Source organism: Arachis hypogaea, chromosome 6 (assembly GCF_003086295.3).
Source record: "Arachis hypogaea cultivar Tifrunner chromosome 6, arahy.Tifrunner.gnm2.J5K5, whole genome shotgun sequence".
Taxonomy (NCBI): Eukaryota; Viridiplantae; Streptophyta; class Magnoliopsida; order Fabales; family Fabaceae; genus Arachis; species Arachis hypogaea.
Window position 1 is genome coordinate 71,053,515 of NC_092041.1, and position 24,239 is coordinate 71,077,753.

Sequence of the window (24,239 nt, forward strand, 5' to 3'; positions counted from 1 at the left end):
CAATCCACTTAGGCGAAATTGCAAGCCTTCAACTCCAAAAATCCGCAACCAAGATCCAAACCAAGCTTCCAATTTATATATTTACACACCTAATACACATAATTATACATACATACCCAAAATTCAATAATCAACACACTAAATCAAGGAATTAGCTAGAGTTCTAAGATTCTCACCTTACCCAAGAGCCAAAGAAGCAAGAGTGAGCGATTTTCTCAAGCTAATCAGGCCTTATAACATCAAAGAACCAAAACCTCATCACCACTCCATTTAATTTCAAAATTTTGGAGAAACTAAGGCTAAGAACGAGAATGAAGTTTCCTTACCAAATTATGCACCAGACTTTGTAGATCTTGTCACTGGGGATGCGTAGCCGCAAACAGTGTGACGATCGGAGCTTAGAGTGAAAAGTTATGTGGGTTAGAATCAAAACCAAGGGTTAGACCTCTTCTTCCCTTGCTCTCCCTCCAAGAACGTGTTTCCTTGGTTTGGGGAAGAAATGAGCTTCATCTCATTGTGTTAAGGGAAAGTGGGTTGGGCCTTAGGCCCTATTCGACCGGTTCAGCCCGTTTGGTCTAATATTGGGCCAAATTCTTTGAAATTAGTGTTGAAATTCTTATTTTGATTTGCTCTATCTTATTAAACTATAAAATTTATATTTCTAATTTTTTTATTAAAAATTAATTTATTGATTAATTATTTGCTAAATTTTACAAGGTTTACAAGTTAACGTTGAGGGTTGTCCTTATTGAAATGAAATGAGGAGATGATTGATTAACAATGATGAATATTGAATGAGATGATTTAAGCTCCCTGGGTAGATGCAGTGAAGTGATTTCATTTGCTCCAAGTTAAGATATGAGGTATTGATATAGAATTGTTGAGATAAAATAGTTGGTGATGGTTCTATTTATGATTCTATTTTTGTTATGTTGGAGAGCTGGAAAGTTGGGAAAGATAAATTAGATTTAGTATTTTCTTATGAGAGTTGCCTATTCATGGATTAGTGAGAACCTAGGATGAATATTTGATGAAAGGAAGCTTAGGATACATAGTGAGTTCCTATTATAGTGCATTGTATTTATCTGGCACTTTTACCGTATTGGGAACCCATGGGTTGGGGGTTCTCATTTCGTATATATCTCTTGTTTTTCAGATGCAGGTCCTGGAACTCAGCAGTGAACTGCAATTCATCTGAAAGATGGGGAAAATCATTGGACTCCTGTTTTACTTTGCTTAGAATCTCTCCATATTTTATCTTGAAAAATTTATATGTATGTGTAGTCATCATTTTGGAAAACTTTCCTATAGAGAATTTGATGTATATTTTGGGAGAGATAGGAAATATTGTTGTCAAACTGATTTTATTTCTGTACCCTAGTCGGTCTAAACTTCGCAGGTCGCGACTAATGGCTATTATATATACATATATACCGTGTCTTTATTCTATTCTTCCTTATTATTTATACCTTATCTGTTTCGCTATCCAAATACGTTTTATCTTCTGTTTATCGATATGTGAGTGTTTCGTTTTGCGATTTCATTTTACTCTTTTTTTAGGCTTCTCATTTACTACTTTCTTTAATTTCAACTTTTATGTATATGTATATATATATATATATATATATATATATATATATTATAATTCACCTTAAGTCATACCATCTTATTATCATTAACTTATGACTCGAGTATAAGGGTTTGAATATTAGGGTGTTACATTTTTTTATTTTTTAAGGAAATCTTTTGTCCTTAACTCCTTTTATCTTCTAAAAAATTCTTTTGTTCTTAATCTTTTTACATAATGACATTTATGTCCTTTATTATTTTTTTCTCTTACAATTTTTATGCTCTCTATTATCATATTTACTTTTTTTTCTTTCATATTTTGTAATAGGATCATTTTATTATTTTCTCTTCAATTTTACTATATTAACCTCACACTTTTCAATAATAATAATTTTGCTTTTAGTGTTTTCACTTTGACTATTTTAACATTATATTTTATCAAAATGATCATTTTACTCTTAAATTTCACAATTACTCATTTTAATATTCTGTTTTTATGCAAAATAATTGTTTTACTCTTAGATTACATAATTACTTATTTTAATCTTATCTTCTACCAAAATGACTAATTTGCCTCTTATGTCTTCCAATTTACTATTTTATCCTCAATTTTTTAATGATTATTTTATCCTTTTTTAGCCTAAATTATCGTTTCACTCCTATTCTTTTATTCTTATCTTATTACTTTGTTATAATTATATTTTTACTCCTAAAGCTTACTAAAATTATTGTTTATGCCCAAAATTTTATCCTAATTATATTTTTAATCTGAATCTTTTAAATAATTATATTTTTATCCCTAAATCTTTGATGTTCATATTTAAGCCTATTATTTTGTTATTTTTATTTTTAGCTCACTTTTTACTCTAAATTACATATTAATCATATTTGGTGCATCTTACATTTGTGATAAACTTAAAACCTTTGTTTATGATCCTTTTAGAATTTTTTAATTATTTTTCTTCCAATCTTTTAATCTTTTACATAATTAACTTCTTTAAGCATCATATAATGAATTCTTTACTTGATTTTCAACTTTTACAAAATTGTAATTTAACCCCAAGGGCGTTTATACAATCGATCATCATCATACATATTTATCAAAAATTCATATCAAACACTTGTAAAATATATCATTAACTCATCAATCATTCAATCATCAATAAAAACATTTGTAGCTATCAATCATCATTAAAATATCATTAAAAGTGTATTATTTATATATGAATTCTTCTAACTATTCTAATCCTTACCTTTCTTGTTAATCCTTCTAAGTTCCTTCCTTAGGTTTTATAATCACCAAGAACCTTCTAAATGAAAAATAACACAACTTTCAATCACATGGAGGCCTTATGACCGAATTCACAATGAAAGAAAAAAAAAAGAAATTTCTCCTACTTTTGAGCTTGAATTTTGATGTTCTTGCTACTCCTTTGGAAGTTCTAGAGGTGGCTTTTTATACAAGAAAAGGAACAAATTAAAGTCCTTTATAAAAAAACATAAAAACCGAATTTATAAAGAGAATGAATGAAGAAATTCTCTTCACTAATCTTAAAAATTTTAAGATAAAAAATAAAGAAGATGATGAGAGTTATTTGTCTAATTTGACTTTTTGTTAATAGAGTTTGTGCTTTTGAAAATGAAAGAGGTAATTGTATGAATGATTGGTTAGTTTTTCTCTCTTCTTTTCCTCCAATTCAGTCACTCTTTCTTTCTTCTTCTTTCTTTTCTTTCTTTCTCACTAGGTAACTTACTGTTTTTAGTGGTGAAAAATTAAAATAAAAGAGTAAAAGAGAAGGGACATTAACATTAAAGTGAAAGAGAGATAAGGATGATATTTTAATTTCTTTTTTTCCTTTTTTTTCTTGATCTTATCTCACTTTTCTTTCTTGATAATCAAGACAAGAAATTTTGACATCTAATGGAATAAAGAGAAGGAGAGAGGGCCGAAGTTGAGAGAAGAGATTTGCATAACCTTAAATATCATATGATACTAATTTGATGACCTAATCTTGCTTACCTCCAAGTTAATTCACCACATTGTGAATTAACTTGTGGTGGATAATGAACGAGGAAAGGGGAATGATATACGAGTAGTAAAACATGTGGCTAGGATTAATTCTTAGAGGATAATTACCAAAAATAATAATTATTTGATCACTTATTTTTACTATATCAGATAAAGCAAATAATCATACCAATAGGAGTAAGACTAGTATCATATATTTGTTATCTCAACTCTAAAATATTTTTAAAATATTTTGGTGAAGTTAAACGAATCAAAGAATATTCGTAAAAGTTTGGGTTAAGTACTTTTTTCGTCCCTAAAGTCTGAGACCAAAATCAAAATCGTTCTCGACCTTTTTTTATTATTAAAATCATCCTCAACATTACAAAACGTTATAAAATCGTCCTTTTTATTTTAATTTTATTTTTTACTAAATTACCCTTAATAATTAATATAAATAATAAAAATAATATTAAAAAATAAAAAACAAATCCTCCCCCTCCAGCCCACGACACCCATCCCCCCGGCATCTGCACTTTTGTATCTCTTCCCTTTCTATTACAAGGGATTGGAAGAAAAAGAAAAAGCAAGTTTGATTGTCTCTGTAGCCTTTTTTTTCTTTTTCCACACCACACGCTTCTTCATCTTCTAATTGAAAATCTTCTCTTCATTGTTCAACAAAAATTTTATTCCTTGGAAGTGTTCTTGAACTTCCATTTCAGCAATTCCATTCTCAAGTTTGCCTTTTTTTTGGCGAACACAATAGAAATAGATACTTGTCTATTAGGTGTTTGCTAAAATTTCACAATATCAACCATCTAAAGAAACTTTAAAGCTTGATACTTTTTTGGGTTTAGATAATAAGGCCCTGTTGAAAGTTGCTGAGAAATTGGAGCTGAAGGTGCACTACAAGAAGTACGGTTAACAGCAGCGGTTTTAAACCGCCGCAAAATCATTTTCTGGCGGTTCACCAGACAGCCATGGATATGGGCGCCGCAGTTGGATTTGGCGGCGGTTTCCAGCAACCGCTGGCATAACCGCCGCTAAATCAATATTTTGCGGCACACTAACAGAAAACCGCCGCCGAATTTTGCTGACACAATTTCCCTCATATTTACCGGCGGAATCTTAACCGCCGCAATGTTATACGATATGTCTGACTGGCCGCACGTTTAGCGGCGGTTTTAAAAAAGCCGCTAAATGCTAATGTAGTTTCTGTCAGAGATTCCGGCGGTTACAAACCGCCGCCAGATATAATAGTTTCTACAATCATCGAACCAAAATAGAGGCGGTTTAAAACCGCCGCTATGTAATATGAAATTTAAAAAAAAATTAAAAATTTAGAATTTTTCAAAAAATCACACCAAATTGGTTTAAAATATTATTCAATGATTTTTTAAAATTCTTCTTATATTTTTTATTATTTTAAAGATTGAATATTTTCAATCTTAGAATCTAAACTTGTATCAAAAACAAAATCGAGATATAAGCAAAACATGAAATATATATATCCATGAAAATACGAATAAAAAAAATCTCTTTCAAAGAGTTGCTCAGTCTAATTCAATAAAATGTTTGCTTCAATGCAACATATCTCGAATTCTAATATTCTAGTATTCACTCTATCATCCCACAAAACTCATCCCTGCAGCGATGTCTGGTGGCAGCTCCTCACCCTGCCGTTGAAACAGATAAATTAGAGCACTCTCCATCGCCTTCATCTTTTTCTTATCTGCTGCTGCCTCATCCTCCATCGCCTTCCTCTTCAACTTCTCGCCTTCCAGCTGTGCCTCCAGTTCAAGCAGCTTCCTCTGAGTCTCCTCTTGTTGGACTCCGTTGCCAAGCCCATGTGAATTTGGACCGAAGAGTTGACTAGGAGTCGGTCCAAAACCCACACCACGTACTCTACCCGGTTTCTCTTTTCCGAAAACCTGAGCAATGGAATCATTCTGAGACAACACTCTAGATGACTCATCCTGTTGCTCAATCTCCTCAATTCTTTCCTACAGACACAAATTAGCAAATACAACAATTTTGTTGATGAGTCCATCTCATGTCAAAAACACGCCAAATGATAACATAGGATGCCAAACACTATAACTAGCTGTAACGGATAGATAAAAATCATTCATTCAAATTCCTGCTCCCAACTATTTCCAAATTACGTCGAAGTTCAAAAAGTCTATAAACATAACAGGCAAATTAGCAATCACACTTAAAGTAAGCTGGAATATGAATTGTAAAAGTATCTAACATAGAGTATCAAACCATTCATCAAACAAGAACAAAAACAAAATAACATAGAAAATTAGACTATTACCCTATTTGAGGTCATAACTTTATCTACCAATTATAAATAGTGGTACTTACACCGATTGCTCTTGCTTCATCATTCATGTAGGAGCCGTCCTTTTTTTTGTGCACTGCGATCCATAACTCCCCTCTTCCGACTATTCTCCCTTGTTGTTCCGACTGTATCAACAAATTTTATGCCATTACCGTTTTTCATACAATCAAGGCAATCTCAAGTCACAGAAATAGTCCAAAGAGTGAACAAAAAAAAGTAAAGTACCTCTTCTTCGATTCGCCGTGCAAAGCTTTTTGAACCGCCAGTGTGGGTATATTGTTGTTTTGATCGATTCTTCGCATTTTTCTTGCACTTCTCCTATTGGTCCAGTAGAGACAAAAGGTGATCATAAGATGATCTAAAAAGACTCAATGCAACAATAATTTTCATAAAAATTGTGTACCAATGATATACTAGATTACCTTCGTTTCAGGTTTGGCGCGATAGTCAAGGAACCATCTCCAATGTTCTCGATCAATTCCCGGCGGACGATTCTCAATATTTTGTTTAGTCGTGAACGTTGGCTTGAAATAAGCATTATACAACCTCAGCCTTGTCTCCTTCCAGGACTTCCCCATACTTTTCAAGATATTTTTTTTTGATAACTCCTTCGCTATCTTCATCAATGTGGAAAATTTGCTATACAAATAACCAAAAATTTGTCAAATATTGTAAAAATAAGCAGATGTATTTTAAAGGGGATATAAATTTTTACCTTCACACATTCGTTATAGACTTTGTCCTTTGTAGTAATCTTACGCCAGCTTTCCTCACAGATAGGAAACTTTCCAAAGTCAGATCCTAGCAGACCAAGCACGCCACTCAACAATCCAGCTTCGTTTCCAATGGCTTGCTTTGCTTTGTTGAACCTAAGGACGATCTTTCTACCGTTAGGCCGTTCCATGGCCTCCCTCACGCTTAGTCTTGCCGGCTTCATTGTGCCATCGGAATCTATAAGCCAAACATAATACCTTATGTTTAAATAAATGGACAGCATGCGAGAGTAATAAAACTTAACAAGAGTCTAAATCAGGTTGAACACATCAAATTTAATAGCTAAATTACCGATTATCCTGACTTCCCAAAACTATGTAGTCTTGCGTCCTTTGCGATTCTGAGCTCTAGAATCAACAAAGGATTCATCAGCTGCTTGATCAACAGAATCCACATCATTAGCATTATCTGCCGAGTTTACATGGCTTGGCTCCGAGTTTTGAATGTTTGTTGTGCTCGTTTGTAGAGCCGGCCTTGGTACACTGCGCGGCGGAAGGAATGGACGTGAAGTTTGAGGGACACTATCACCACTGTCCGGAAGAATTTCAGAGTCATCGCAGTGGGAAGCCGAGGCCGGAGGCGGGACCGGAGGCGGAGCCGTTTGTGGTTGCTGACATCCTGGTCCTACTTTTGGTTTTCTTGTGAAACGACCTTTTCTAGCCATCATAAATTTTATAGGGCGCCTGTTTCAACCAGAAAAGAAATTAGAATCAAGAAGAGTCAAAGCACATTCATGCTGTTTTGGTAAATTTGTTACAACCAAAATTGAAATATAACTCATTGACTAATTCATATAGAAAACACAACTCTAAACATGGATATTAGATTACATATATGTGGAAATATAATTTCTGCCTAGGAATCTAAGATACTCCCAAACATTTCTCTGAAGAAGATCCACATACATTCAAGAGTGTAGCACATGCAAACGGCAAGTCCAAATTTCATAACCGCGTTCCATATATAGCTTTGGGCTTCAAATATCACATACACTATATCCAATAATAATATAATTTTATTCAATATCTCCTTTTACTGCCATGAACATTCTAACGATAATAAATGGAGTAGGTTAATATATTTATTTAAGGCTAAGTGACTAAATAGGACAAATCTATGCTAAACGGCCACGTTGGTGACTGCAATCGGGGTAACATCTAATTAGAAGCTCTCATAAGTTCCTGAATCAGTCAATGCATTTTTAATACTAAGTCAAGTATACTTCTAAAAGAGTGGTGCATTTTAAACTACCAAATCTAAAACTTGTATACCCTTCCGATGCACAAACTCCGAAGTCCCACTCCTCCGTTCCCAACTTTACATTGAATTTTCCTCTCCATAACATTCCTACTTCTGCATCAAATTAATCCTTTTCAAGTGATATTTGCATTTCAGTAGTACAAATTATACAACCCAAATTAGCCCATACATAAAGCGGACGTCAAGCTATGAATTTTAAATCAGGAAACTACAGAGCAGGTTAAAATAGTGTAGCCTCAAGTCAGCAACAAACTGAATCAAAATAAATCCTCTTAGTTCATTAGAATTCATAAGTCCTTATTCTATTACGGGGACTATACACCTTCATATTAGCATTCTATTGTGTTCACCTCTTACCCAGAAGAAAATAGGCTTACGGTAAAAGGAACAAAACAAATTTCAGTCATATTAAGAGCACCCACTGAAATCAACAATTTTAACATCACCCATTTTGGTGTTAGAAAGAGGGAGGGTTACCGGAGCAGAGACATTGGGCCAACAGTAATCCCGACCGGAAGACGACCACACGGGCGGAGAGACCTGAGCGACCGGCAGCTTGTCGAGACCCAGGATCCAACGCGAGTTAACAATTTTTCGTTGGAGCCCAAGATGTCAAAGCTTCTATGGGTTGGGGGTGCCTTCGTTAAATGTTTTTGAGTTAGGGTTGGAGTGTATAAGGATTGGGGAGCAGATGATATGACTATCGCAGAGGCTGGGGTATGAAAATTTCAATCAAAGGAGTATAATATAATTTGGCGGGTCTTTGAATTTGCCTAAAACCCAAATCCCTAACTTCTGCCTTTTAAAGCAAATATATTAATAAGATAAAATAATGCATCAGTAACAAAATCCAATTGAAAAATGCACTATGTTAGCCATGATGCAAAATTGTACAGGGGTTAGTCGATATAATAATAATAATAATAATAATAATAATAATAATAATAATAATAATAATAATAATAATAATAATAAATTAATAATATAGTATAGGGGTTAGTAATAAATTGAATTCAATGGATTTGACTTAGGTGAAAACATTCTTGAATAAAAATAGAATCAAGTATATAGTCGAATTAGGTGTATGTTTAAAATGCTAATATATCGAATGAATTGGTTTTGATTTACATGTTTGCTTTAATTAAATTCGTTTTTAAAGGAAAATATCATTATAAATGTTTAGTATTTATTTTTTTTAAATTAAACTAAAAATAATTTTCATATGGCCCAATTAATAATAATTATATTTAAAAAATAATTTTTTAAAGTTAAAAATATTATAATAAATATAAATATTTAACAAAATAACTAAATTTATTCATTTATTGATACATAAAGTTATGCCAAAGATTTTAATTTTCACAAGAAAAATTTAAAACTTGCCAAAGAACCAGTCATGATTTACCACAAAATTTTAAGCCCTGGCGAATGAACATTTAGTTCTGCGTCACATTCCATAAGTTTTCCAACATGAAACATTATATATTTATATTTATTATAAAAACATGGCAGTTAACAAATTATTTATTTAATATAAATATTATTTGTTGTGCTTACTGAAAATTATTTTTAAAGTTTCATTCATAAATCTTATGATACAATAAAGTTTATTTAAAATTTATCTTTTAAATAAATTAAACACCAGCAAATGAAATATGTATAAAAATAGACTGCAGAGGTTTTTATTGTGGCACGGAATAGTGATAAATTCATTAATTAATCAACTCTAAAAAATAATAACTGTACCAATCTTTGACTAAAACTCGCATTCCCCAAGTTCTCTAACATGATAAAACGTTCCAACAAGAACAATCTCAAAATAAATAGCCTGAGTAGTTATAAAGTCACGACAAAAATAATGAACAAGGTTCGACTTTCCTAAATAACCTGAATTGGAAATCTTCAGATAACCTAAAGCACTGTCCTCACGGATTCAAGTACCGTGTTGCCAATTAGCCAAGTGCCATGCATTCTTCGTTCCAGGAGACATTCCACTGTAAGGATATTCATTCTCATCTGGCGTTTTGTTGAGGTCATATGACAGCAGGGAGTAATTTCGTCCTGCAGAAGTGGTCTCATCAGACCCATCAGAGGACCCATCAGAGGAGACAACGCCCTCTTTTTCCATCGAATCTGGAACCACCTCTCCTGGTGTTTCGGATGCATATTGAAAATTGGGTCGAGATAACCCTGAGAGTTGTGCATCATATCCAAACACAATAAAAAAAATTAAAGAATTAGAGTCCGAATACAATCCTAAACATTATTAACATTGCATATATCATGTCTGTCTTACTGTCCCATAGTCGTTCAAGGCCATGTTCTATGAGCTTGAATTCCTCCCGTGATGCAACATCAAGTTCAACGACCAGAGTATTTTCATAGCGTGCCTACACAAATTTCCAAAATTAACATGAATAATAAGAAGACTTATCAACCAATTATCAAACAAAAAGATATTAGGACAACAAGATATTACCCAGGGAATTAAGATACTGCTCAGAACTAACTACTTATCTTTTAGAAGCCTTTACGACCCATGTACCATTTTCATGAATAATTGGGTGCTTTGATTAGCCTCTGCTTACGATTCCACTTAATTGAGGTCCGGGAAAAAAAAGTAATAAATATACGAATACTAGCTATGAAGCTCCATACATATGGTAATGAACGAACTAATAATTTTCTTTGACATAATACTTTATATTTGAATACTAGTTATGAAGCTCTAAGAAGAAATTGAAAATAAATAGCCTGACATGGAATCCAATAAATTTTGGGCAAATTATACTGACCCTTCTAAAGTTTGGTTAAATTTACTGTGAATTCCTTTTATTTGCCCAAATCACATTGAAATTGACTGTGAAATTCACCTTTTAGAAGAGTTCTGTATTATCTTTATATTGATATTCTGTGTCACATTTTATAGAATATAAAAATACCAATGGTATCTAAATTTTATGAGAGGGTTGAATTTCATCTAAATTCTTTGAGCTCACATCATGCCAACACAACCAAGGGGAAATAGAGTTTACTCTGATCTAAAAAATACAATTAAATATCCATCCTCAATGGTGACTCAGCTTCTTTAATTCTAATCATTATGGGATGAACAAAAATTCACGTATAAATGCAAAACTGTTTCCCTTGTATCCATTTTACCAAAACAGCACAAGGTAGGAATTAAGTTACATGGATAGAGAGATGTGGTTTAAATTAGATAAATGGAAATGAAAAATAGGAAGCATTACCTTCGCCTCGTCAAGTATTTTCTGTGTGAACCACAATTCCGTACTTGTTATAAACTCAAACCCGAATTTAGCCCGGTACTTTCGGTCCCAAAATAGCAATTCCTAAAAATTTAACATAACCTCATGAAATCGGTTTCAAAAAAAAATATGACAAGGAAACACATACTAATTAATTGGAGTCTATGCAAACAAACCCTCATCAGAGAAGCTGGCGCTTGGGAAATGGCTCGATAGAGGTGACTTTGTCCAGAAAATGCATCCAGCCATGACTGTATACGCGATTCTTTGAACCACAACTGCCTTGCAAAGGATGTTGCATGGTCCAACGAAGAGAATGGAGACGCCTCTATCATCTTCTCTGCGAACCAAGCACTTCTAGTAATGAGAAAGAAGTCTCGGCTCTCCAATTTCCCTGAAAGGCAACGGAGATAGAACGAACGTACAGGGACAATTAAAAAATGTGATTGTAGGAAATCTTATATGAGAGGCAACAGTTAGATGAAATCGATTTATATCATAACCAAGTCAAATCAATGAGCTTTATATTAGGGGATACATTTTAAATAATAAGAAATAACTAAATCTAGATATCTTTTCTGGTAATGAAATGAATATAATACAATCAACTATCTCTCCTAGCTGAATCATGACAGTAGTATATATGCATGAAATCCCGTGAATATGAGCTACATCCATCATGGAGTAATGTACTTTATGACTCAGCGGCCTCATCACAATCCTCATTCATGCCATGAGTAGATTCCTCTAAAACCTCATCTCTTGTCAACCGCAGGCCTTCAACATCAAATTCAGGCAAGCTCGTCATACAAAACTGGGGGTGAAAGTCGACCTCACAATGTTCATAATCTTCGCCCATGTCAAACAAATCTCTTGGCATCACATGGACTACTACACTCCATCCGTTGTCTACCTCATCCTCCACGTAGAACACAAGACGCGCCTCAGATGCTAGGATGTACGGCTCATCGTCTTCTCATTCACCGGTGTGAATTGGATTGGCAAAATTGACACAGGTATGACCCAACTCGTCTTGTCGTATGCCTCTGCCCGACGTGGTGTCTGTCCAGAAACACTTGAACAAGACTACATTGAACTGACCACTGTAATTTAGCTCGATGATGTCTACTAATCTCCCGTAGTACGAGACACCGCCAACGGCAACATTGACATCCCGTTTGCTTGCATAACTCCTAGTATCCGAAGTGACATAAATCCCGCTATTTTGTGTTTTCATCCCTTCCTCCCTCGAGATGGTTCTAAATTTAAATCCATTGATGTTGTAAGCTTGATAGCGTCTGGCCTGAGCAAGGGGTCCACAGGCAAGCCATTGCAACTCGTTCGAATGACTGGTGCTTCCAAATGGGACCTATAATTGAACCATTAGAGGCAAGAAAGCATCAAAGGGTAGTGGAATCCTATGATATTAAGGATTACCTGATGCCTAAACCAGTTGGGGAATTCTCTGTGCACCGCATTGTCTATAAGAGACTGGGACCTTGTTCTGCTTCGCATTTTTCTCTTTGTGATGGCTCTGTACTCACTATGCACAAATCAAAATAATATTCACCTTTATTATTGTTAAAGCTATATTGGCTCGTTGGATAATTTTAGAACTCGGTCCCGATACTTACTCTAAGAATTTCTCTACAGTAATGCAATTGACCAGTACATGACGATGTGCCTAAAGAATTTCAGTGGGGGTCAAAGTAAAAAATGAAGCAGCCCCGACCGCCTTTCCAACTTCTGGGAACATGCTGGCAGCCTCACTGGGCAGGGCATCACTCAACCGATCGTCAACCCGACTTGGTCGGTTGATCCTAGTCTCGACGTTATCTAGATATCTTGAACAGAACGTCAGAATCTCTTCTGACAAGTAGCCCTCTGCAATAGATCCCTCCGGTTGTGCCCTATTACGCACGTACTGCTTCAGACGACATAGGTACCTTCGGGAACATAACACATAAAATTATAGGTGACAGATATCCTAAAAAAATAGATCGAGAAAGCTTAGGTAGATTTCTACCTCTCAATTGGGTACATCCACCGGTAATGCACTGGGCCACCGAGGCGTGCCTCCTCGACCAAATGCACCGTTAGATGAACCATGACTGTGAAAAAGGAAGGTGGAAATATCATCTCCATGTGGCATAGAGTATGGACCACACGATCCTGAAGGAGAGGTAGTTGACGAGGATCTATGCATTTGCTGCATAATAGTCGAAAAAAGGCTGATAACTGAGCCAAGACAGCGGACACTTGGGTGGGCAATACATGCCTTAACGCAATTGGCAAGAGATGTTCCATTAGAATGTGGCAGTCATGACTCTTCAAGCCCGATAACTTGCGCTGTTTTAAATCAACACATCGAGAGATGTTGCTAGAGTACCCGTCTGGAAAGACCACATTCTTGATAGTCCTAAGAAATACCTCCTTCTGTGGATTTGACATGGTAAAGACTGCAGAGGGATACTTTCCACCTTCAAGTGGCCACATATCATACCTGATTCCCATCAACTGGAGATCTTTTCGAGCTTTTAGGTGGTCTTTGAATTTACCACTCTCGTTCAACATGGTGAACACAATGTTGTCACACACATTCTTCTCTATGTGCATCACATCTAGATTGTGACGTAATTCGTTGTTCTCCCAGTATGGGAGATCAAAGAATATACTCCTCTTTTTCCAGGGAGACTCGTCTTGTACCCCGGTCTGCTGTACGCGCCTTCTTTTACCGCCCACCGCTTGCACCTTACCGTGTGAGACTGGCACACCCTCCAACTGTCTCAAGATATCCCTGCCAGTGAGTTTGAAAGGGGGGATCTATAATCTACCTTTCCATCAAATCTAATCCGGTCCTGCCTATATCTGTGATCGTGATTCAGGAAGCGACGGTGACCCATGAAACACCATTTCTGACTGAAGGTGAGTCGCCTAGTCTCAATGTCCAGATTGCACGTGGGGCAAGCTCTCCCGCCGTACGTATTCCAGCCAGATAAATTGCCCAATCCAGGAAAATCGCTGATGGTCCACATCAACGCAGCACGCATCTTGCATGTTTTCTTCTCACTGGCATCGTATGTATCAACACCGGCCCACAACTGCTTCAACTCATCGATCAGTGGCTGTAAGTAGACATCTATGTCATTGCCAGGCATTTTAGGACCAGGAATAATCATGGAGAGAATAAAGTTGGTTTGTTTCATGCAAATCCATGGGGGTAGGTTGTACGGAATAAGAATCACTGGCCATATTGAGTACTTTGAACTGAGGTTTTCATAAGGATTGAAGCTATCACTAGCCAGGGCTAAGCGAACACTGCGCGGGTCGCCAGAAAAGTCAGTATATCTCCTGTCAAATGCTTTCCAAGCCTCGCCGTCCCTGGGATGCCTCAAGGAACCGTCAGAATTGGTTCTTCTCTTGTGCCACAACATGTCCACTGATGTCTTGCTGGACATGAATAATCGCTGCAACCGTGGAATCAGAGGAAAGTAGCGGAGAATCTTCGCCGGCAGAGGCTTTCCATTCTTTTTGACAACGGCATTGATCCTTACTACGGAATTCTTCCGAGTCTTTTGCTTCCACCTGGATGCTCCACACTGTTTGCACCTAGACAGGTCTTGATCGGAGCCCTGATACAGCATGCAGTCATTTGGACATGCATCTATCTTCTTATACTCAATACCGAGCTTCCTTATGATTCTCTTGGCATCGTGCAACGTCTTCGGAATCACTGCGTGCTCAAAGGCATCCCCCAGTAGCTCTAGAATCAAACCAAAAGCCTTGTCACTCACTCTGCACATGCACTTGATATGGTAGAGCCTCACCAAGAAAGACAGCTTCGAGAATTTTGAACATCCCGGATACAATTCCTGCTCACCATCCTCTAGCAAGTCGTGAAAGGCACGAGCCTCGCGGCTAGGTTCGTCAGATATGAACAGCAGCCCCTCCGCAACGTTTCCGACATGCCCATTAATCGAGTCTTCATTGTCACTTTGAAGTCCCGGCAAGTTGAATGCGTCGTGGACCATGTCACAAATTTGATCTCCTAAATTTACAGTGGGTTCTAGTTCTTCCCTACCGTTGGGTCTCTCGTCTACTATCCTCTCACCGTGATGTAACCAGAAGGTATAGTTAGGGGGAAATGGTTTCATTAGAAGATGATCGTAGGCGTCCTCTCTAGTTTGGAAAAATCGGAACCCGCACAAAGGGCATGGACAGTGTATCATCCCATCGGATGATGAATTGGCAAATGTGAAGTCAAGGAATCTATTCAAACCATCCCTATACTCTACACTACCTCGTGGCTTTGTAATCCAGCTCTTGTCAATGTCTAAATAAATGAAATAGCACAGACAACTAAATGAATAGTAAAAAATTACATTAAACTATAAAAAAAAGATGAAAAAATGGGGTGTGTGTCAATGAAAACCAATAACAGTTTATCACAATTATGAGATGGGAGAGTGCCATACGTAGTAAACTAGACAGTATATTGCAAGCAGAGCTATGTAGAAAGGTATTGGGGAGGTTGCTTACTCATTGTCAAAATGTGTGCTTTCTAAAAAATTACTGGTAGAAAGAATTGCTGATCCGAAGTCCAAAAAATGAAATTACAAAGAAGGAAAAACCTTAAAAAATGAGGAAAAAAACAATAGGGGTAAAAGTTAGATTTATGTAATAATTAATAAGAAACTAAATCACAAAGAACAGAAACCTCAAATACAAATTTTCAGCCCTTAATTACGGGTTAACTCAACAAAATAATAAGAGAATTGCCGGATATAATTTCCTCTGTTATGTTTAATTTAAATTCTTTGAAAGATAGATTTGATTAAAAAGATCACTTGGAAAAAAATGTTCATTTTAGGGAAAAATTAATAAAAATTTTATTCTCCAAAAAATATTTTGGAGATAAAGCTTAACATTTACTCCGAAGATTATCTAGCAAAGCATGCTGGCATGTTTATGTTGACGATGAAGATCTTTGCAAGGATGACAAAAGGTTCTTGATAAAGCAAACTAACATGCAGTGGCAACTACATATATTAATACTTATATAATTCGTATATAACTCTCATGCAGTGACAAAGGGCTATATATACATTGAAGACAACAATCCAGATATCACAAGCCCAAGGCTATATTTTCTTTCAGTCAACACTATGCTGGCAAATGAACCATAAGTAGATAAATTAAATAAATAAAACGAACATTCAATTACAAAGCTCAAATATTGTTTCGAATATTGGATAATTAGTGCTCTGCAACATATTATTTTATCTGTTGATAAACCGGGATGCTTTGCACTAAGCTTTAAAAGAAAAGGGTATATGGGAATGCTAGCCCCATATACAGGACCAAAAAGTAAGTCTCTCAGAGCACAAGTGTTCTAATTTGTAAGTGTATTCATATAGAGTAAGAAAACTGTACTAATAGCAATCAAACACAGCACAAAATAGAGAGACCAGTGTCATAGACCTGTTCTAATAATGGCAGTGAAAGAAAACAAACAACACACAGCTTCACTCTCCATAGAACACACTCTAATAATATATTTAATCAATTAATTAAGGAATTAAAAATTAAAAGTGTAAGTAAGTAAATAAGATGGGGCCTTGATGCAGAGACATTCCCAATGCATTAGAGACAAATAATTATTTTGAGTTAAATGACAACTCTAATAATTAACATGCATGCGTGATTCATACGTCTTCATTCTCACTCTCATATATATATATATATATATATATATATATGTATATATATATATATATATATATATATATATATGTATATGTATATATATATGTATATCTTAATTTCATATAAGATACTAGCATTTAAAAATTAAACTATTATTGGTACTATGCATTTATTTTTGATATTTTAATCAAATAAGGAAAAAAAAGTATAATTTGGCTCAGTTTAACCGAAAAAAATGAAAAATAAAAATTGAAACATGCCTCACTTTTGTAAAACATATACAACAATTTCTCCACCAATAATAAACACATAAACCAGTCAAGCTAGCTAGCTGCACGAATTCATTAGGTGCTATTTTCTAATTTCACATAGCGGATAATACAAATGCAACTACTATATTCTGAAACAATTTTCTAACATGCATGAAAGCTGCCAAACATGAAATAGGACTAGGTTCACACTATACAGCAAGTGTAATCAATGATTCAGACACAATAAACCAAATTTTCTGATAATGCAGCCATCACAGGAACCAAGCAGCAAGGAGAATTTAAAATTGTACAATGACATGTACAGACTTCAAAGAGATTCAACTAAGCAAGCATATAGAAAATTGTTTCATCAAAGACATTTGATTGGATCAACATTATCAGATCAAAATTTTGTTGAAATAAAATGTTAACCTTATCTAGCAGAAACTAGGGCCAAGTAGTAGAGTTGAGCAGATGCCAATTTTGTATATTGCTTATAACGCTTTAATAGTATCATAGTTTACATCAGTCTCAATTCCTTTTGAGTATTTTTCAATTTCCTTACTACAGAAATATCAATTCTAATCCTCACAAAGGCTAAAGAGGAATAGTACAATAATAGTAAATCAAGATCATCATATACATATATAATAAGAAACTAAGCAGCAAGGAGAATTCTTAATTGTACAATGACATGTATATGCTTCAAAGAGATTGAATTAAGCAAGCAGGTACAAAATTGAGTACTGATAAAATATATATATATATATATATATATATATATATATATATATATATATATATTTAAAGCTCATTGCTAGTTACTGCTGAATGGAATTCTATTCCATTTAACACCTCTAACTTTAACTTGGCATGCAGTGCACATTCTGTGGCAGGGATGGTATAATGGCAATGATTGAAGGAAGAGACCAACCTCTTACTCATTCACAAAGTCATTCAGGGAAGTATGTAAACTAACTATTATAGTTCAGTGTTGCTGATATATAATCTAACTACTGTAATTAGCTCTTATAGCTTTTCTCTAACTAGGTAAAAGTAAACATTATCAGGTTGTATATTTACTGTTGAAAACTAGATATATGTTATCCCTTATGCTTGAAAATTACTTAAGAACTCAAAACTTGTATGGATATTAATTTTCATGGTGAAGCAAGGTTAATATTAACTCGACCTTTTTCCATCTTTAGGTTCTAATTAAACAAGGCATACTCTGTCAGAGAGACAAGGTTGCATTACAATATGTTAATCCAAAATTCCGAACCAAGAGTGAAAACATGAATGAAAGCTCAAAATGTTAGAACTCACCAGGGACAGGGAGAGGCCGCGATAGCTCAGGATGGTGAATGGTGGAGGGTGGCTCAACAGTTTCGCACAAGGCGGGCAGAGGACCCAGGATCGGCAGCACCTTCGCAGTGGAGCAGCGACGGCAGCAGAGTTCGCGCGCTTCCAATGACTCTTCGCGGGGTTCTGGTTAATTTGGGGAAGAATGAATTAGAATTTATAGGAGAACTTAAAAAGGCGGAAAGGAGAAATTGAGTTAACAAATCCTCACCTGGTGGCGTTTTGTGATGCAATCGCCGCTGATTTGTGGCCCGCGAAGGAGTCCTGCCTTCACAACCTTGTTTTGGAATTGCAGCAATGGGTGTGCTTCGCGGGCTACCAGTTACTCTTTGCGGGTTTTCTTGAAATTTGGGGGGAATCAACTCAGGGTTATAAGAAAAAAAGGGGGCAAAACAAAAATTAGATTGCTTAAGATTGGATCCTCACCTGGCGGCGTTTTGTGATGGAGTCGCCGCTGATGATAAGGCACGAGAAGGAGTTCTGCTTTCCCAGCATATTTCGCGGCGGCGAGGTGTGTGGCCTCCAGATCTTCGCCGCTATTTACCGTGCCTCACATAGGCGATGGCGACGTTTTTGGTGGAGTCGCCGCTGATGATCGTGGCACGCAAAGGAGTTCTGCTTTCCCCAGCATGCTTTGCGGCGGCGAGGTGTGTGGCCTCCAAATCTTGGCCGCTATTCACCGTGCCTGGCGTAGTGGTGATGATTGAGGAAATGGAATCTTCAACAAGCATGCATGATATTCATGCAGTGTTCATTTGTTCAATTTCACTTGCGCCAATGTAAGAGCCAGTGATACTTTTCACTGGCCAAACCTATGAAAGATCCAACATCGTTAAATAGTTCTCACTTGGCCACAGAACTTGTCCCATAACAATGCAAGAACTTTGGAATGATGATGATGGTGATAATTCTCTCACACCAAACAGTACTCTCAGCCACTTGATCCTCACTTGGTTCTCTCACAAGTACATAGCCATGAAGAAAAAATTGGAGGATGTTCAAGGTAGGTTGAGCTGTGATGTTCAAGGTAGGCTAACCTTTGAAGGATTGGGGTACCAGTGTGCAGGGGGTATGAGGAAAGGGATGGGGAAAGAAGAAAGGGAAGAGATACGGGAGGATACGGGAGTGGGGTGGAGGGTGGGGGAAGGTTTTGTTTTTATTTTTTAATATTATTTTTATTATTTATATTAATTATTAAGGTAATTCGGTAAAAAAATAAAATTAAAGTAGAAAGGGACGATTTTATAACGTTTTGTAGTGTTGAGGATGATTTTAATAAAAAAAAAATCGGAGACCATTTTGATTTTTTTCCTCAGACTTTAAGGACGGAAAAAGTATTTAACCCTAAAAGTTTTTTAGTGGTTGAATTTGGACCTGATAATTAAATGTTATAATTAAGAAGTACTTTTTTGTTCTATATGAAAATTAATATTTTAAAAAACCTCTTTTTATGTTTGATATGGGTCTGTCTCATTAAAATGAAGCGAATTGTGATTATCGAATTTCACAAATTTTCATCGTAGAAATTCTGAAAAATCATTTTATAGAGAATCATGTTCTTACATTTCTCAAGACTAGAGATTACTATTATATCGATTTATAGAAAAGATCTTATTTATGGGTGTTACTTCTGAGGTGAGTTCTTGTTCATATTCAATTTCTAAGATTATTTTTTAATTTTTTAGGTTTAGACTTCAGCTAGTTTTCTCATACTACTTAAGGATTAGTATATTATACACTTGAACAAATATTAGATAACAATTAATAAAGACTAAATTATCATTTATATTTAAGAATTTCAGAATATTGACAAACTTATCCAAAAAACTAAAATTAACATTGTACCCATGAAAATAGATTTTGATAGACAATATTATCCAAACACTTAAAAACTATCCAAAATTTTCAAACTACCTCTCTTAACTAACTTAATCTTAAATCTCCAATCTCCAACTTTTCACCACAGCCACCTCATCCTTAGCCTAGTTATTCCTACTAAAACTATAAAGATTATTCGCACTTTAAAAATCTCTATAACAAGATATAGAAAATATTCCATCTGTTGGCTACCATGTTTTTCAAAGAAATACCCTATCAAAATTGCTTATGATGCAATCCATTAGACTAATTTTGTTAGCAATTTTAACTTTAGTAGATTTTAAAAACTATAGATAGGTCACAACTTTAAGCTTTTACATGGCTTATGGCTCATAGCGCCTCACTTACAAATGAATAGAGTTAGAGAATTCTAACTTCGAATCTAAATTGCATATGTTGTCAAGTTGAAGACAAAAACCTTAATCCATATCTTGTGTGATTGTCCCTATCAGAGTAATGTGTGAAAAGCTTGGTAATTAGGAATTCACAATAATTATTCTCCCATAAACCCATGCATTAAGGAGTGGCTAACGAAGAATATATAGAACCCTCGAAAACTAAATGGACTAGCAAGCCTATCATTTTCTCTACCACATGCAATTTGGCTTGGAAAATAGGAATAAACTCATTTTCAATCAAAATATGATCCCTAGCAATAACATGACTTTCGAAATAACTAATCTTGTCGGAGGAACAAATTTTAATCATTTAACAGCTTGTGAGATGCTTAGGGTTGAAAACACGTTAGAACATGCTTCATCTTTGACAGGTCAAGCTTGTAATAAGATTTGTTGGCCTAGACCAGTTTATGGTTTATTATAGACTATTTACTAAATCTAAATTTGATCTAACTTAAAATTTGTTAAAAGATCTAATCATTTAAAAAAATAATAAAAAATGATAAATAAATAAATAATAAAAAATAAAAAATATTAAATATATTTTAAAAATATATATGTAATTAAAGAAATAAATAGTTTAATGGATAAAAGTTTTTAAATAAAAAAATAATATACATTTAAACTCTCATTATTATATTTTTTAATATAAAATTATAAAAAAATTATGTATTTATATATTTTAAAAGACCAAACAATCTATGTAATAAACCTGAGTCTGACTTATCAAAAAATTTAAACTTTTAAAATAATTTGAGTTTGGACTTATTTTCTATCAAACCATAGAAGGCCTACAGGCCAGTCCACAAGTTTCTGGCAGACTATTTGGCCTTTCTCCATCTCTACAGATGCTGATTAGTTCTAGACTTCTAGGCGAGAGGAACAAATTGGATGACAACTTTCAAGAGAGAACTAGGTAAATTGAACTTAGAGGGATCTATCCTCTAATATTTTGGTTCGCCTATGTAAGATCCTGTATTTTTTTAAAATTAAATAGTTAAACTATTTATAAACTAATATATTATATTGAGATGTAATTTTTTAAGAAAATTATTTATTAATATTATTATTATTATTATTATTATTATTATTATTATTATTATTATTATTATTATTATTTGGTTTTATGCAACTAGTTAAAACGGAACAAAGAAAAGAAAAAAAAAAGAAAGTTAAATGTGAATTTTTATATGCATGTTCATATATATATAATGAGGACACATAATCCAATTATTATTATTATTATTATTATTATTATTATTATTATTATTATTATTATTATTATTATTATTATTATTATTAATTGTGTGATTTTAATCACTACAAATAATTTTTTGATATTTTCTTATAAACTGAAACGCGATATCGACCTAAAGGCTCAATATTAAATAGTAAATCAGGAGAACAGGTTAGTAACTCCTTACTTTTGGTACGATCATGACGTGCTAAAGGTTAGGGTGTTACAGCCTACATGCGTTAGGCTCCTTCTTATTAACAAATAAGAGTTATAGCTAGTTTTCGTGCTGAATTTTTGCTATAAACCATCGTTGTGGCATAAATGTAGGGCTTGTACGTAAGATTGAAGGCAGCAGCAGCAGAACATAAGGTAGCAGCAGCAGAAGACAAGGCAAAGATACAGATCATGGAGAACCTGGTGAAATACATCATCCAACAGCAAGAACATACTTTACCACCTGAAATTGATGCACAGCTTAAGTCTTTGGGGAGTGGAGCAAAATAAGGATCTTAAGTACAATTTTTTTTCCTTTGTGAACAGTATACTTTGAGAAGTATTTGTTATTAACTATTTTTGTTTGGGGTCTATAAATATCAGTTAGAATACCACATCATTGTGTTTTAAGTCAAGTATTTTTTTTACTGTAATTACAAACATAATCAGTTAAATTAATACGTAACATGTTAAAATTAAAAGATTTTTTAAATATTGATTGTGATATAAAAACAAAATTCAAATAATCAATTTAAATCAAAATAAAATTGAACTTTTAGCGGCGGTTACTATGGGACGACACAAAATCCTAACTTTAACAAAATTAAATAGCGGCGATTATCTACCCGCCGCAAAATCGGTGTAAAATCAGTTCTAAAAGATAGCAGCGGTTGCTAACCTCCGCAAAATGTTTTCGACGCTAAACACAGTTTGACAGCAGTTATTCCGGCGATCGTAAAAAATCGCCGCTAAAGGTTTACCGGCGCCCTTACTAGCAGCGGTCAAAAAACCGCCGCCATTTGAGGTTTCAACCGCCATCATCTGCCGCATTTGTTGTAGTGTAAAAACAGATTTGATATTGATATGTATTTTTTGACTTATTTAATGACATTTTGTCGAACACTTAGAGAGAACTTTCCTTCTTCGAGCTATTAACGTAATTCTAGCTCACTCATGGGACGTAAGCATATCTAACTTTTACAGGAAAAAAATATATGCATAAATTTTTTGTGAAAAAGTGTATTTTTAACTGACTGGCATTTTCTATTTCGACGCACCTCCATGGCGAGGACTTGTGGAATTACTTTTCTTAGAATTATTTTAGTTGATTTTGTTTTTTGGAGTTTTGGTTCGTTCAATATAAAAAAAAACATTTTAATTTTGTATTTTATATACACATATTTAATATTTTTTAGCAACATTATTTACACAATTAAATTGGTATTTATTCTAAATATCAACTTAAATTCAAATTTAAAAAGAGGAATAAGTAAAAGTGAACAAAAGTTATAATTTAATTCATAATTGTAAGTTAGATGTTTAAAATAGAACACCGCTTTAGATATGAAAATTGCATTATTCTTTAATCATAATCTTAGTAGACGAATTCTGTCTACTTGTCTCTTATTTGATTTCATGGTTGCTCATCGCTTGTTTATTGCTTTTTTATATTGTTCTGTTGGATACTTAATGACATGTGTAACGGTATCAGGAAAGGAAGGCTATGGTCCGGATAGAAGAATATCATATAATATATAAAATTATTGTCGAATTTCTTGCGTAACTGTCAGGATGGCCGAGTGGTCTAAGGCGCCAGACTCAAGTTCTGGTCTTCGTGAGAGGGCGTGGGTTCAAATCCCACTTCTGACATATTTTTGTTTCTCAGTTTTGGCTGGGCCGAAACAAGTTATTCTTAACATAGGAATTAGGAAATCATTGTACCCAAGGAAAAACTCCAAAAAATAAAACAATCATTTGGTTTTTGTTGAACCAGTGGGGCCGGAGCCCAAAAGACAAAATTACATCAAAGAGTTCTCTTGGAGCATAAAAATTCACTATCTGATTCTAACAAGTGTGTTTTTTGACCTTTTCTTTTGACCCACAACAACTGTTTTAATCTGGTGGTTAAGCCAACCAAACATTATTACGAACTTATCACGCCATATGATCTTCCAAACCCAGGAAAA

At 34.5% G+C, this 24,239-nt stretch overlaps 2 protein-coding genes and 1 non-coding gene across 4 annotated transcripts; 1 reads left to right on the plus strand and 2 right to left on the minus strand.

Annotated features, from left to right (window-relative positions):
- Window positions 1-5,063: 5,063 nt before the first annotated feature.
- Window positions 5,064-8,800, minus strand: LOC112696681 (uncharacterized). Its single transcript, XM_025749508.3, has 7 exons — window positions 8,436-8,800; window positions 6,990-7,381; window positions 6,640-6,875; window positions 6,347-6,563; window positions 6,150-6,242; window positions 5,948-6,049; window positions 5,064-5,580 (listed from the first exon to the last, which is right to left on the minus strand). Exons 4-7 carry the CDS (start codon window positions 6,545-6,547, stop codon window positions 5,203-5,205), a joined length of 774 nt encoding a protein of 257 aa, XP_025605293.1. The 5' UTR covers window positions 6,548-6,563; window positions 6,640-6,875; window positions 6,990-7,381; window positions 8,436-8,800; the 3' UTR covers window positions 5,064-5,202.
- An 837-nt stretch (window positions 8,801-9,637) lies between these two features.
- On the minus strand, window positions 9,638-19,678 carry LOC112696682 (uric acid degradation bifunctional protein TTL). 2 transcript variants are annotated; one of them, XM_025749510.2, is made up of 8 exons: window positions 18,973-19,631; window positions 18,758-18,886; window positions 18,511-18,672; window positions 15,767-15,858; window positions 11,404-11,621; window positions 11,210-11,311; window positions 10,255-10,348; window positions 9,638-10,148 (listed from the first exon to the last, which is right to left on the minus strand). In XM_025749510.2, exons 4-8 carry the CDS (start codon window positions 15,768-15,770, stop codon window positions 9,892-9,894), a joined length of 675 nt encoding a protein of 224 aa, XP_025605295.1. In that variant the 5' UTR covers window positions 15,771-15,858; window positions 18,511-18,672; window positions 18,758-18,886; window positions 18,973-19,631; the 3' UTR covers window positions 9,638-9,891. The 2 variants fall into 2 exon arrangements, with proteins under 2 accessions (XP_025605295.1, XP_025605296.1); XM_025749511.2 differs by lacking the exon at window positions 15,767-15,858 and having other exon boundaries at window positions 18,973-19,678.
- A 4,160-nt stretch (window positions 19,679-23,838) lies between these two features.
- TRNAL-CAA (transfer RNA leucine (anticodon CAA)) lies at window positions 23,839-23,922 on the plus strand. Its single transcript has one exon. It is a non-coding gene; the product is annotated as a tRNA-Leu (tRNA).
- Window positions 23,923-24,239: the final 317 nt, after the last annotated feature.

Bases quoted from the DNA above. Each gene is read 5' to 3' on its own strand.
- LOC112696681 (XM_025749508.3), bottom strand. From the start codon at position 6,547: ATGAAGATAGCGAAGGAGTTATCAAAAAAAAATATCTTGAAAAGTATG. The intron at 6,243-6,346 runs GTAATCTAGTAT...CTGGACCAATAG, and splicing joins GCGCCAAACCTGAAACGAAG to GAGAAGTGCAAGAAAAATGC. The intron at 6,050-6,149 runs GTACTTTACTTT...TTGTTGATACAG, and splicing joins CACGGCGAATCGAAGAAGAG to TCGGAACAACAAGGGAGAAT.
- LOC112696682 (XM_025749510.2), bottom strand. The intron at 11,312-11,403 runs GTTTGTTTGCAT...TTAAATTTTTAG, and splicing joins CGCCAGCTTCTCTGATGAGG to GAATTGCTATTTTGGGACCG. The intron at 10,349-11,209 runs GTAATGCTTCCT...AAATTTGTGTAG, and splicing joins AAATACTTGACGAGGCGAAG to GCACGCTATGAAAATACTCT.